This window comes from Phymastichus coffea, unplaced genomic scaffold (assembly GCF_024137745.1).
Source record: "Phymastichus coffea isolate CEN01 unplaced genomic scaffold, Cenicafe_Pcof_1.1 PCOF00044, whole genome shotgun sequence".
Lineage (NCBI taxonomy): Eukaryota > Metazoa > Arthropoda > Insecta > Hymenoptera > Eulophidae > Phymastichus > Phymastichus coffea.
Window position 1 is genome coordinate 2381856 of NW_026706855.1, and position 13353 is coordinate 2395208.

Genomic DNA, 13353 nt, shown 5'->3' on the forward strand with positions numbered 1-13353 from the left:
AAGCTTACCTGTCTTTCACGTGATAACTTAAAATTATATACGCCCACTGCAACGGCCGCAAGGGTATAGTGATGTGTAGAAGCAACTGTGCAATGTTCAGTTGTTACTTGGCAGCATAGCAAAATAGTTTGACCAGCAGTCTACATAAGAGTCGTCGGATTTCGGACATTGGAGGTGTAAAAATTAATTAATTACTTGACATTAATTCGTAAAATAAAAGTCAATGTTGCACATGAGCTTTATAGACGCACAAATCTTTGGTAAGATAATGACAAACAATTAATTTGTTTTTTTTAAACTCAATTCGTCCAACATCCCATCTCCAATATCTGATAGTTTTTATGTAAGAGTATCTCTAAACAAAAATTTGAGCGTTGTGTTAGCCTATTGCACTCTACCGTCGTTTGGCTTGGAGGTAATTCTGTAACTATATCTTGTACGTCGACTAGATATCATTTGGTTGAAAATTAAAAAATCAACATTTCTAATTCAATTTTTTATAAAAAGTCAATATTTTAAATTAAATGAATAATTTAAATTTATTATAAGAGTTTCAGACCATTGCGGGAAATAATTTAATATTTTTTAAAAGTTGGAACAATTTCTGGAGAGTAAAACAGGAATCTTTACAGTTGATCCACTTTCACTGTACAAATAACATAATGTAAAAACTAAAAAGTTTAGTCTAAAACTAAAACTAAAAAAAATAATGTAAAAATAATTACTTTTGTATAATAACTACACTGCCCGTCAATCACTTTTGCCATGCTTACCTCAAAATTAGGCAAACTTGAAAGTTTTGTATCTCGGTCGGAAATCATCGTATCACAAAAAACAGCAGGGCATTTTAAAGGTAATTGCAGAAGCTTCCATTTAAGACGTGCAGAGACTTAAAAATGAAAATATGTGTTTTTTACAGTAAAAAAACTGATTAAAAAAATTTCAATTTTTTTAACCTCGACTTAAATCAATGCCAATTTAGAACCAGGCGGTGGAGGGCAAATCGACCGGAGGGGTTCAGAGGGTAATGCTTTCCCTTTAAAATTAGCCCCCGCGGGGTTCTATCCGATGTTTTTTAACCAAGTTACGGCGTTTTTTGTAAAAAAATAACCTTTTTTTTCAATCCTCAATTACTTCGACTTGCGTATGTTTTGGAAAAAAATGCCAAGGAGAAAAAAGTTTCATTTTGTGCCCAAGAATACGAAAAAAAGTCAAAATAAAGAAATAGAGAAAAAATTTTTGTTCGGTTTTTTAGCGCATTAAAAAAATAAAGGAATTTAATTTTTTTTTACGCTTAGTTTTAGTTTTTTTGTGATTTACTACGTCCCTAGACATTTTAAAACGAAGCGTAAAAAAAAAAGTTAAATTCCTTTATTTTTTTAATGCGCTAATTTTAAAGGGAAAGACATTACCCTCCGAACCCCTCCGGTCGATTTGCCCTCCACCGCCTGGTTTTAAATTGGCATTGATTTAAGTCGAGGTTAAAAAAATTGAAATTTTTTTTAATCAGTTTTTTTACTGTAAAAAACACATATTTTCATTTTTAAGTCTCTGCACGTCTTAAATGGAAGCTTTTGCAATTACCTTTAAAATACCCTGCGGTTTTTTGTGATACGATAATTTCCGACCGAGATACAAAACTTTCAAGTTTGCCTAATTTTGAGGTAAGCATGGCAAAAGTAATTGACGGGCAGTGTACCTAATAATAAAATTACAAATTTTAGTAAATTTATAATTCGTCTTGTAAAATTACGTCTCTGAGACTAGGTCCGTTTTGTATCCAACTCTGAGACTAGTAATTTTACGATAGCTGAAATCTTGGCTTTCGTTGTAAAAATACTATATCGATTGTAAAAGTATTATATTACTATACACTAAACTAGAATAATAAATTTACTAGCTGCTAGCGATTTTACTGCTCTCAGAATAGATCCGTTTCGTGTCCAACTCTCAGACTATAGTGATTTTACAAAAGTATTTTTTACAGTGAATATAATAATTTATACCATCATGTTCCACGTTCACGATAAAGTGATCCGATGTTCTTATAATTAATTTAAATTATTCATTTAATTTAAAATATTGAATTTTTTTATAAAAAATTGAATTTAAAATATTGAGTTTTAAATTTTCCGTTAAATAATATCTCGTCAATTCGCAGCATACGGATGAGATATATTTATATATCTAGTTGGAAATTCTGTTCTCCCCAGGGTTGGGAAATTCCGGAAGAGATCCTTAAAATGCTTCGGGCAGTTGACTTCAGATTTCACAATTTTTGCTCCCCATAAGGTCTATTCAACGCAAACTCTCAAATTTAGTAAGTAAAGTGTTGGCAGCACTGCGGAGAGACAGATATAGCATATAGACTGTATACATAGTATATAGACTATATGCTATATCTGTCTCTTTCTGCAGTGCTGCCAATATTTTAAATACTGACGTTGAGAGTTTAAGTTGAATAGACCTTATGTGGAGCGAGAGCGAAAATTGTGAGGTCTGAAGTCAACTGCAGGAAGCTTTTTAAGAACCTCTTCCAGATCATTGCCCATTTTCCCTCCTATGATGTTGATTTTAATCGTATTTATAAAAACGATATCAGAAGCTGTTGGGAACGCTCACTAACATTGACACAAAATTTAATTTGAACTCGCAGAAAGAATGGATAGTCAGATAGATGGTCCACTTATAGCTCTGCGAAATAAAGTAAGTTATTAAGATTTGATTGTTAATGTTCAACTTTGCAGGCTAAGACACATAACATTCATCGGTCATAAACAACATTTTTAATAATTTCCTATCAGATTTCTTGATTACTCTAAGCTTATAATTCGATGACATACCAATTAGATTTAAAAATGAGTTAAAAAGGGAAATAACAATTATAAATTTGTTTTACAGTATGCTGAGGATTTGGAAGACATTCTTACATGTCCAGTATGTTTTGAAAGACTGACAAAAAAAATTCCTGTTTGTACTCAAGGGCATCATATCTGTGAACAATGTTCACCTCGGATGGCATGCTGTCCTGTTTGCAAAGAAAACTTCAATGGCACAAGAAATTTCTTAGCTGAATCTTTGATTATAAAATTTGATGAGATCAAGGTAAATATTTATTTTCTCTTTTCAAAGTTTTTAATTGAAAACAGGAAAATGGAAGGAAATCATTGTTTTTCTCAGGATTCACTAATTGATCCTCAGCATTCACTTAATCGTAAAGTGTTGGAGGGTAGAGTATCAGTTAGTACGCAAACTGAGAATTTGTTTAAAAATGATGGCATTAACAATAACAATGTTTTGATTACTAACTGCAGCAATATAGCAATAAATAATTGGTTAAAAGGACCTGTTGTTGGAAAAGGAAAGTATCCTTGCAGAATTGGGGACTGCACCGAAGAATTGCCACATGGTAGAATGATACCACACTTACGGTATTATCATAAAGAAAATATTGTTGAGGTAAATAAAGAGAATTTCATTCTATGGAAAAAGAAATCCTATTTTCACAAGTTGCCAGTATTAGTGTATAATATTCAAAATATTTTTTGTAGGAAAAAATGGTTACTAATGCTATGTATGAATATAAATGGGAAATTCAGTATGAATTTGGCATGAAAAATGATAAAGTAATCAGTATTCCTAATATGGGATTGTTTTTCTGGAATGTTACTATTGATATAGAAGGAAACTTGCGTGGAAGCTTACAGATAGCTAATACAACATTGGTATCACAACAGTTCACCTATGAAATGACAATAATTCATTCACATAGTTCTGTAAGCTACAAAGGAAACGTGAGTTTTTATTTTGAAAGTAGAAATCTATTAAATTATAATCAATCAACATTTGCATATCACTCACTGAATTATAGGTTTTATCATGTCGTTCACCACAAACCAAACTTGTTGATAAATCTTTGTTTATTATCAATTCATTTATGAAAACTATGTTGAAAAGAAGGAAAGCATTTACATGCACTATAGTTATAACTCATCATCCAGAATCTAGCAACATACTAAAAAGAGAAAATAATGAAATCAGTTTGTCTTCAATATAAATGTCAAGTGGCATTTTAGTTTTTCAAATTTCATTCAATGATAAAGCCTAATATGTAAGTTTTATCTTTCATTATTCTACGAATTAGAATTATTATTTTATATTACAATTTTCAGCAATTGAAATTTTGATTGGTGTAGCTTATGATCTCTTTACGGGTATGTATGTGTCCCGTACACGTGTGTGTGTGTATACATACAGACATACACATACATGAAAACATACACGTTTTTTTTTCATACTCTACATATTTCCAAAGAGACCTTAATCAATTCATGATATCAATTAGAATCATTGTTCTTTTTCTTATAAAGGCTTCAAGAACAAGAATGTAAATATATATTTTTATTAACATTTTACAAATTAAACTTTCAGTTTGATAGTGACATGTGGTAGTTACTTTTAGTTTATCTCATTGCATAAATAAATATTGCTATTTTAATACCCAATAAAAAAATACATAAGTGTAAGTTGTTGATTATTATTAAAATATTGCTAAGTTTGAATAAGAATTTGTAAATGTCTTTTTCCTACTAAATAAATATATGAATGATAAAATGGAGGGTTTTATTATTTATAATTAAAAACACATTGCACAGCATTCATTATTATTCTCAACATAATTTATTCGAACGTAATGAATATAAGAGTCAATTTAGTTAGGTCTTTAAACGCAACGATTACATTGCTATCATTAATTAGTTTATTATTTGTTGCTGCTTATCTCGGGAAATTAGACAACGATTGTACATAAACTGAATAAGCTTGGAACTAATTTTTTTATTTGGATTAACATGTCAGTCTCTATACCTGCATGTATATTACGCATCATTACCGTTACAAAATCTATTTGAGATAACTTGCGTTCATTTTTGTTTAATTTTTATCGGACTTTGAATATTCAAAACTTAGTAAAATAAAACGTAGAATATTCGTGTAGACGAAGTATTCTTCACTCGATGTAATTGGTGCTTAAAAAAAAATCAAATATTAAAACTCGAATAATCATCATTCAGTTAAAACTTGCTAACATTTCACTCTGTGCGCGCGCGTATGTGTGGGGTGTGTGCGCCCGCGCGCGTGCGTGCGTGTGTGTGTGTGCGCGCGCGCGCGCGTGTGTGCCGTCAAGTGTAGGTCAACGCGCAATGCAACGGTTACAAACTACGTTATTCGCTGTCAGAATGTAAATAAAAGACAAGAGCGGAAGAAATAAGAATAGAACAGTGCTTAAACGATCAAAAAGAAAAAAATAATAATAATAAAAATCAAAGAGAAAAAAAAGTAATCAATCAGGCAAAAAAAAAAATTAGCTCTCAATCGAACCTCGCTAAAATATACTCTATTATTTGCTGGCGACTCAACGCTTCCGCTTTTCTCGTTAATCTGCCATCATCCGAGTGTTTTACGTATTCCTTCGTCAAACACTCGTTAAAGCTTATTTGTTTGTCACCTATTTGTCTAAGCCTCCATACATCTTTCTTAAATAATATGATTCATCATGCTTGCTGGAGTAGTCTACGGCATGAAAAATATAGTAAATAACGGACTCGTTTTTCGTTTCGTTTCCCCCATCCCATTCTCTTTCTTGAGACTATTAGTTTGGCGACATGTTTACTTGCGTGGGAGTTTATGAACTCTTGCATTTTATATTCGTTAAATCCAATAATCGTAAAGAGCCGCTCAAGTGCCATTATCGCGCAATGATTTTTGTTGCTCGAGGAGACGCTCAAGCGGCGATGGTCCTGGGCCTGACCACAGAGATTGCTGATTCTGACGAACTTTTATTTGATCTTGTTGAGGTGTTGACAAATTGCTCGATGTTGATAACTGACCATTCATTCCCCAAGAGTTGCCGCTAAACAGAGAGTAAGTGTTGCTTGTAGCTGACGATTGCGGTTGTTTCTGGTCCATCTAAACAAACAAGTAGAAAAATGTTAGTAATGAAAATCAGGCAAAATCAGTCATTGCAAACCAAAAACTTACATCAAAAGCTCTCATATCTTCAAAATTATTTCTGCCAGGATAAAGACGTGGCTGCATAGGATTCTGGTTGTAATTATTGCCAGGTGAGAGGGGTACATTATTCATACGTTGATTCGTGATACTAGACGTGGCAGCTGCAGCCCAATTTTGGAAAATATCCTTGCCAGTCATGCCTGATATATCCTTGGCCAAACCTTGTTGAGGTATCATCTGTTGACCACCAGGCATATTATTGGAAGCCCACCAGTTTACAGGTGGTTGAGGCGCTTGTGGATCTTTCCAAGGATTGTAATCTTTGCCATCATAACCATGAAACATCGGGTAGTTGTTCACTGACTGTTGATTTTTATTCATTCCCGATTGATTGGGGAAATTAAACTGTTGTTGCTGACCACTGCCGAAAGTCGAAGTCGACAACTGCGCTTGCTGAGGGAATGTAGCTTGACCGAAATTTGCACCAGCAAAGTTCAGTTGTGGCTGTTGTTGTTGCATGCCAGTGGTAGCTGTACTGGAAATTGTAACATCTGACATGCTGCTTGGATAATTGGCCAAACTTGATGTTGGTATGTTCATGGGGTTTTGCAAGTTCAAGCCGTTGAGTGGTCGGGGTAACATATTTTGTGGAAGCATACTTAAAGGATTTGGTTGCATAGTTATTCCTAGATTTGGCCGTACATGAAAAAAAGTATTTTGTTAATTTTAAATTTTAGATAGAAGAGAGTTTGTACTTACCCATAGATGTTTGCTGCTGGTTTGCTGGATTAAGATTTAAGCCTTGAGCGAGCATGGTGTTATTTTGTGGAGGTATAGCTCCAAAATTACGCTGTTGCTGTTGTTGTGACTGGATCATTCTATTTTGACTAAGGTTGTTCGGGAAAGGCATACCCTGAGAAACCGGTGGCTGACTACCTGCATATTGTGCTTGCATTGATCCAGCCATTGCATACTGTTGCAATGAAGCCGACGGATTCGCCATAAAGTTCTTATTAAACTGTGGTGTCTGCACGTTGAATGTCTGGTTGGGAAAGCAAGCAGGATTAGGTGGTAACGGGCCCTGTTGCTGTTGCTGTTGCTGGGAAACAGAAAACTGCGTGAGCCCCGGAGGTGCTGGTGTTTGCGCCGGTCCTTGAAGAACTGGATTTTGCATATCCGTGATGGGGTACTGATTGACGATCGAGGTAGGAAGAACGAGATTATCACGAGGTTGTTGATATGGCAGGATATTATTGAGATGATTATCCGAGGCTTTTAGCTGCTGTTCAAGCTGCTGTAATTGAGATTGCTTTGGTTGCTGAGTAGATTTGAGGTGAGTCGTAGGTATGAGTGGTTGACGGGTTTGAACTGGCGGTGCATTGCAACTGATGTTCGTTGTCGATGAGGAAATGACGATGTTCTTAGCATTATTAATCCTGACGGTTGTTGGAGTTCCACTAGTCAACGACAATGAGGCACTTGCCGATTTTGTTTTGTCCGTTTCATCAACTATTACTGGGGATACGTTTTTGAAGGTCACTTGTTTTTGCTCGTTCTCGGCGCGACGCATTATTGCTTGCATTGCTACGTTCTGTCGCGGTCTGCGCGCCGAGGTCGGCACAGAGTTGATCTCAACACTTGCCATGGGATCATTGCTGTCACGACTACGTTCTAATGAGCCTTGAGGTTTCAATATACCACCTCGTTTTTCTACTGAAATAGTATAGAAAAAATTAATTTACGACTTTTTTAATTGGAAAAGAATCGAGTGATAATTGTATACTTACAGCCTAATTCAGCTATCAAACTATCTATTTCGGAAGAACCCTTACTACTGGCCGTTTCCGAGGGCACAGGACTATTGGCAAAAGTCGATTGCTTCTCCTTATTTAAACTTAATTCTTCAAGTTCTTTCATAAGTTCGCTGCTTAGTCCTACGTCCTCGTTAGCTGATATGAATTTTGTTTCGTCGCTTTTATCTCCAGTGCCCAAAGTGATGAGGTGCGCGCCGTTTACCTGGTGTTGCGCTAATTGCTTGCCTAGATGAATAATGCGAATTGCACGCAATATGCACCCTTTGTTTACCATTGCATCGTCCTCTAAGTCTGTGTTTGTAAATTGCAGTGTCTCAAAAGATTTCTCTAGTGGTAAAAAACCTTGGAGACCTCGGTCTTCTGGCAGTGGTACTTTGGCATCTGCAATTCCATGTGAAAAGTTATTTATAAATCTTTGATCACGAGTGTATTTTTTTATTTGTTAGTTTGTTAGCAAAGTACTTACACTGACTGTAATCGAAATCAATAACACAACTTTGTAAACCATTCAATAAAACACAAAAACTTGGCCATATTTGAAGTCTAGATGTGAATGCAGCTTCTTCTAAAACTGTTGGTCTCTGATGAATCCAGTCAAGGCACAATTTTACTGTAATGATCAAACAAAGAGTTAAAAATTGTGATAAGCACTTTGTTATGAAAATGAAATAAACTTGAGCATGTGCTTACTAGTTGGTAAAGCAAAATAGGTGAGTATTGAATTTTTAATAGTATAAACAGGCAGCAACAGGGCTGATAAACTACCAGCTATCAGATCAAGAATACAGTTTCTAGAAATATTCTCATCATTGCTCAACTGATCGGTCTTCATCAATTCCATATTTTCACTCGTCATGCCAGCCGCGTGTTGTAAGGCATACAAATTGATGACCAGCATTTGCACCAATCGCCAAGCACTGAAACTTTCAGTTGCTACCAACGCGGTTAGAGTATCGTTCAATAATTTGACGTATGTTGTTGCAACTCTGAAACGAATAAAGAATAATCAAAAACTTGCTTCACGATGATTTTAAAAAAATGTACCTTAGATCTCCTAAATTATAAATAACCCCATGAAACTTTAAAAATACAGCGATGTACTCTTGCGAAGAGAGTTTAGTCTTTCCCTCGACGTTGAAAGAATTGTCGTTTAAGGCTGTGGAAAGAGTCTTCGCGAGGTTGGTAGTGGCCACGGGAAATGGATGCTTGAGAGCCACCGAGCGCACGTAGTGAAAAACAGTTCCAAGCTTATCACCTCGTGAAGCTTCTAGCAGAGCTAATTGATTATAGGGCTGTCCACTGGACGGCGAAACCGATACAGCATGCCGGTAGAAAAGTTCAGCCTGTTTGCTTTGGTATCGATAGCGTGCAATGTCTCCCAGATGGACGAGACAGTACTGACAAATATAGAAGCAAGACGATTTATGAGGCGTGGAAAGTTTCTCCACAGCCTTCCATGGCGAGATACAACCGTAAACATAACCTTTTCTAATAAAGAAAAAAAATTTGAAATAAGTCATTGCAATTGCAAAAAAATTATTTAATTATATAATATCAAATACCTTCTAAATGGTAAATCCAAATCAAAAGCAGCGCAAATTTCTTGAAGTAGAGTCAGATAAAATCCACTAGCAGCCTCTAAGCACCATGTGAGCATAGCCTGTGACTCTTTACGCTTAGGATTTCTGCGATCTTGGGCCTGTGACTGTAGCATGGCTATGTAATTCTTGAAGCCAAGGTTCCATAATTCCTGTTCAACCTTACGATCCAAAGCGTACTCCAAATCAAGAATGAGCACTTGTTGATAGATATTTCTGAGTTGCCTTTGATACATCCAGGCATCATTATCATTCAAGAGATCTTTACAACGTTGAACCTTGTCTTTTAAAGGCTCAGCCTTTCTACAAATAAAATTTTAAATTACTTTTTAATTGAAAGTTTCTTTTAAAATCCATTGAAATTTGGAATTTGCAATATATCTTACTTAAGGGCTTGCACAGCTGCCTTTAGGCCCATTTTCCAAGATCACACACCTGCACCTCCTGCAATTGAACTGCAACGATTCAATCAGTCAGCAAGAAATAAATATTCTGCAGTCTTTAACTTGATAATATCAATGTAATCTCAACAGTGAATGTAAAGGCATCTCTGACAATGATTAAAATACATAAATTGCTAACAAATTAACCTTAAGAAGTACTTGGACAATTAAAATGACAATGAATATTTCACAAAATACACAACTGTAGTTTCGTTTGCAAATTCGTTTTTTTTCACGATAAAATGATATAATTACATGACAAAACTAATGAAAATTGATCAACAAACAATGTGAATCATCCGACTACGCTTGAAATTGTTATTTTCACACAAAGAACAGCCAAAGGTTAGAATCAGTACCGAGTTGCGTTCGTAAACGTGCGATTTCGTGTTCGGGTAATGGCATCGCGTGAGCAGAAAAAGAAAGAAAACTGCTCATGGCAAGCGAAACAATTATCATGAAATTCGTAAAATAATGAAATTATCACTTACTGTCACATATTTGCACTGAAAAATGGACTACAAAACAAAGGTGATGGATTCCATTTTTTCCAGCTTTTACTCTCGCTCTCGTCGTCGACGTCGTCGCACGATATCTATCTTCTGTATCTATGTATCATGGTGTGTGTGGCTGCTACGGATGTGTACTGTCGGTGTGTCCGTGCCGCCCTCGCGGGTTCATCAGCAAACTTGGCAGCCGACGAAAGAGCGGTGAATTTTTTCCTTTTATTTGTAAAATTGAGCTTTTGTTATGAATATTTGTTGTGATTATTAAATCATATAAGAGTGAAAAATATGACTAATTCTTTTATTACAAACGCTTAGGAAAATTAGTCAAAGGGATTTTCATTTGATTTAACCGGCTTCGTAACAGATCAGTCAAGGTTATGTAGCTTTGTTTTTTTCTGTACCTTTAAATTTTCGTTTGTGAGAAGAAATATACAAGGTATGATCTTGAATGTTCCCGTAATCCGAAGGAAAATGTTAATATTTACAAAGAGGATAATCACTGGAAAATATTTCCAACAACAATTTAAACGCGTGAGTGATTGTTCTTTTCTATTTCATTCTGAAACTGAAATTCCTACAACTAAAAATTAACGCGTATTTTTTTTTTAAATTCTGTAAAGCTTGCAATTGTTTTAAAAACATCACTAAAAAATTTTTAATGTTGATTGATTTATAATATTTTATAATTGGTTCAAACACATTATTTTATAAAGTATATAAATTCATTAATCAACATCAAATATCAATATGTTTATATGAATTGAAAGAATAATTAAACTTTACAGTTATGTTCTATAAAAACTAAGGCAGAGGAGCTCAAAGACAAACAAAAAGAAATGATGGCACGCAATTTGCCAAAGCAAAAACCCATCCCAGGAGTCAAGCAAATCTTAATTGTGGCATCAGGCAAAGGAGGAGTAGGAAAATCCACAACTTCAGTAAATTTAGCAGTAGCTTTAAAAGTTATTGAACCTAGCAAAAATGTTGGATTATTAGATGCTGACATATTTGGACCATCAGTTCCACTGATGATGAATTTACATGAATCTCCTATGTTAAATAAGGATAATTTGATGGAACCTTTGATAAATTATGGGATCAAGTGGTAATTAATTTGATCATTACAGTTTTTTTATACATTTCAAATTATGAATATATTTATTATTTGTAGTATGTCTATGGGTTTTTTGATAGATAAAAAATCTCCAGTTGTTTGGAGAGGTCTAATGGTAATGAGTGCACTAGATAGATTATTACGACAAGTGGCTTGGGGTCCACTAGATTATTTGATAATTGACACTCCACCTGGAACTGGTGACACTCATTTGTCACTTGTACAAAATCTTCCTATTGCTGGAACTCTTCTTGTTACAACTCCTCAGAAAGCAGCTATAGAAGTTACAAGAAGAGGAGCTGAAATGTACAATAAAGTCAATGTACCATTAGCTGGTATTGTTTCTAATATGACAGCTGTAACATGTCCAAATTGCAAAACTGAAGTTCCGCTATCAAAGAACGAGACTGATAAGCTAGCTAAGGAATTGGGTAAATATTTGTATGTCTTATTCATAATATTATTCATAATTTTACTATTTATTTACAACTGCTGATTATTTATAGATCTAAAGATTTTATGCAAGGTGCCTCTGGAAGATAAGATAGCAGAATGTTGTGATAATGGAAAGCCAGTGATTCTAAATGCTCCAGATTCAATGACTGCAGCAGCTTATAGAAAATTAGCTCAAGATATATCTACTTTTTTAAAAAATTGTTCAGTTAGTACAGGGTAAAGAAATTTGATAGTTCTTATAAAAACAAATGCTATAAATATTACGAAGTAAATGAGAAGATTTAATGAAGGTATTCTTGTAAATGTAAATTTACTTTGAAAACAATGCCGTCAATTTAATCTGTTGTCAAATGTCACGTACATTCGATTCATGATGAGATTGTGAATACCTGTTAAAGATGCAAATAATCCCCGCCTATTTTCAGTCACATGTCGAAATGAATTATTGTTAGGTGGGGAGCGCGTGTTTTTATAAGCGACTGCCGCGAACGATTAATAGTCCCGGTGCAGCTTTTCACGATTACGACTTTATGTATAACATTTTTAAACTTGATATTCAAAGATTTAGTATTTGTAATAATATTTACACACGTAAGTTTGTGAAAATTTATGAATATTTTTGTCGATTATTGTTATAATCTTCATTGAAAAAATTGGTGGATTATTGACTAATATTTATTATATAGGCAATATAATGGAAGGAACATTCACTAGTGTTCACTCGAGTCCAAATGCAGATATTCATGATGTACCTATGAATGTATTAATTAGGCCATTTCCACCATCTGTTGATGTTACAAAAGTGAAAAGTCTTATGGAGACCTTGAGCAATCCAGAAACTAAGTCACAAGTTCCACCTGTAGATGTACTATGGATAAAAGGTCGAAATGGTATGTAGTATTGTGTAATAAAGACTATTTTTTATAACCTCAATTCTATCAATAAAACAAACTTGAATTTGTTTATAATTGTTTTAGGAGGCGATTATTATTATTCATTTGGTGGGTGTCATAGATATGTAGCTCATCAAGAATTAGGAAAACCAACTATTAAAGCTAAAATAATTCAGTCAACTATAACAGATTTAAGGAGTTACCTAGGAAATTCAACTCCTGATCTAAAGTGAAAGTACATAAGTGACTGTTAAGTGTTATTTCATATTTTTTTATAATTACATTTTGTTATAATTTTGTACAAAGTAGCTAAGTATAAAATCAATTCTATTAATAAAAGTGTTTCAATTCAAAGTGCAAGTTAAGCATATCAGCTATTTTAACTCATTGTATGTAATTTTATGCTAATGAAATAAAATATTTACCAAAATAAATTGAAGGTGACTAAACGCGTATAATTTAGCATATCGAAGTAAAATAAAAGCTCCATTACCAAATGTACAAGAAAACAGGA

The 13353-nt window shown here is 34.2% G+C and overlaps 4 protein-coding genes across 6 annotated transcripts; 3 read left to right on the plus strand and 1 right to left on the minus strand.

Moving 5' to 3' along the window:
- The first annotated feature begins 2556 nt into the window (after nucleotides 1-2556).
- Nucleotides 2557-4592, plus strand: LOC131664557 (uncharacterized). Of its 2 annotated transcripts, XR_009301945.1 has the most exons (6): nucleotides 2557-2706; nucleotides 2902-3105; nucleotides 3181-3459; nucleotides 3552-3794; nucleotides 3872-4111; nucleotides 4173-4592. XR_009301945.1 is itself a non-coding variant. In XM_058935759.1 (5 exons), the coding sequence occupies exons 1-5, from the start codon at nucleotides 2662-2664 to the stop codon at nucleotides 4055-4057; spliced, it is 957 nt and encodes a 318-aa protein (XP_058791742.1). In that variant the 5' UTR covers nucleotides 2557-2661; the 3' UTR covers nucleotides 4058-4592. The 2 variants fall into 2 exon arrangements, 1 of the variants encoding a protein (XP_058791742.1); XM_058935759.1 differs by having other exon boundaries at nucleotides 3872-4592.
- Nucleotides 4593-4675: 83 nt separating this feature from the next.
- Nucleotides 4676-10454, minus strand: LOC131664565 (nonsense-mediated mRNA decay factor SMG7-like). The gene is made up of 10 exons (XM_058935769.1): nucleotides 10359-10454; nucleotides 9811-9879; nucleotides 9389-9727; nucleotides 8871-9314; nucleotides 8517-8812; nucleotides 8293-8436; nucleotides 7800-8207; nucleotides 6772-7725; nucleotides 6040-6698; nucleotides 4676-5967 (listed from the first exon to the last, which is right to left on the minus strand). The coding sequence occupies exons 2-10, from the start codon at nucleotides 9840-9842 to the stop codon at nucleotides 5737-5739; spliced, it is 3507 nt and encodes a 1168-aa protein (XP_058791752.1). The 5' UTR covers nucleotides 9843-9879; nucleotides 10359-10454; the 3' UTR covers nucleotides 4676-5736.
- Nucleotides 10455-10535: 81 nt separating this feature from the next.
- LOC131664566 (iron-sulfur protein NUBPL) lies at nucleotides 10536-12794 on the plus strand. Of its 2 annotated transcripts, XM_058935770.1 has the most exons (6): nucleotides 10536-10598; nucleotides 10692-10907; nucleotides 11162-11481; nucleotides 11548-11921; nucleotides 11997-12162; nucleotides 12633-12794. In XM_058935770.1, exons 2-6 carry the CDS (start codon nucleotides 10815-10817, stop codon nucleotides 12658-12660), a joined length of 981 nt encoding a protein of 326 aa, XP_058791753.1. In that variant the 5' UTR covers nucleotides 10536-10598; nucleotides 10692-10814; the 3' UTR covers nucleotides 12661-12794. The 2 variants fall into 2 exon arrangements, with proteins under 2 accessions (XP_058791753.1, XP_058791754.1); XM_058935771.1 differs by lacking the exons at nucleotides 10536-10598; nucleotides 12633-12794 and having other exon boundaries at nucleotides 10781-10907; nucleotides 11548-11931; nucleotides 11997-12157.
- LOC131664567 (sulfiredoxin-1) lies at nucleotides 12641-13221 on the plus strand. The gene is made up of 2 exons (XM_058935772.1): nucleotides 12641-12836; nucleotides 12924-13221. Exons 1-2 carry the CDS (start codon nucleotides 12641-12643, stop codon nucleotides 13070-13072), a joined length of 345 nt encoding a protein of 114 aa, XP_058791755.1. The 3' UTR covers nucleotides 13073-13221.
- Nucleotides 13222-13353: the final 132 nt, after the last annotated feature.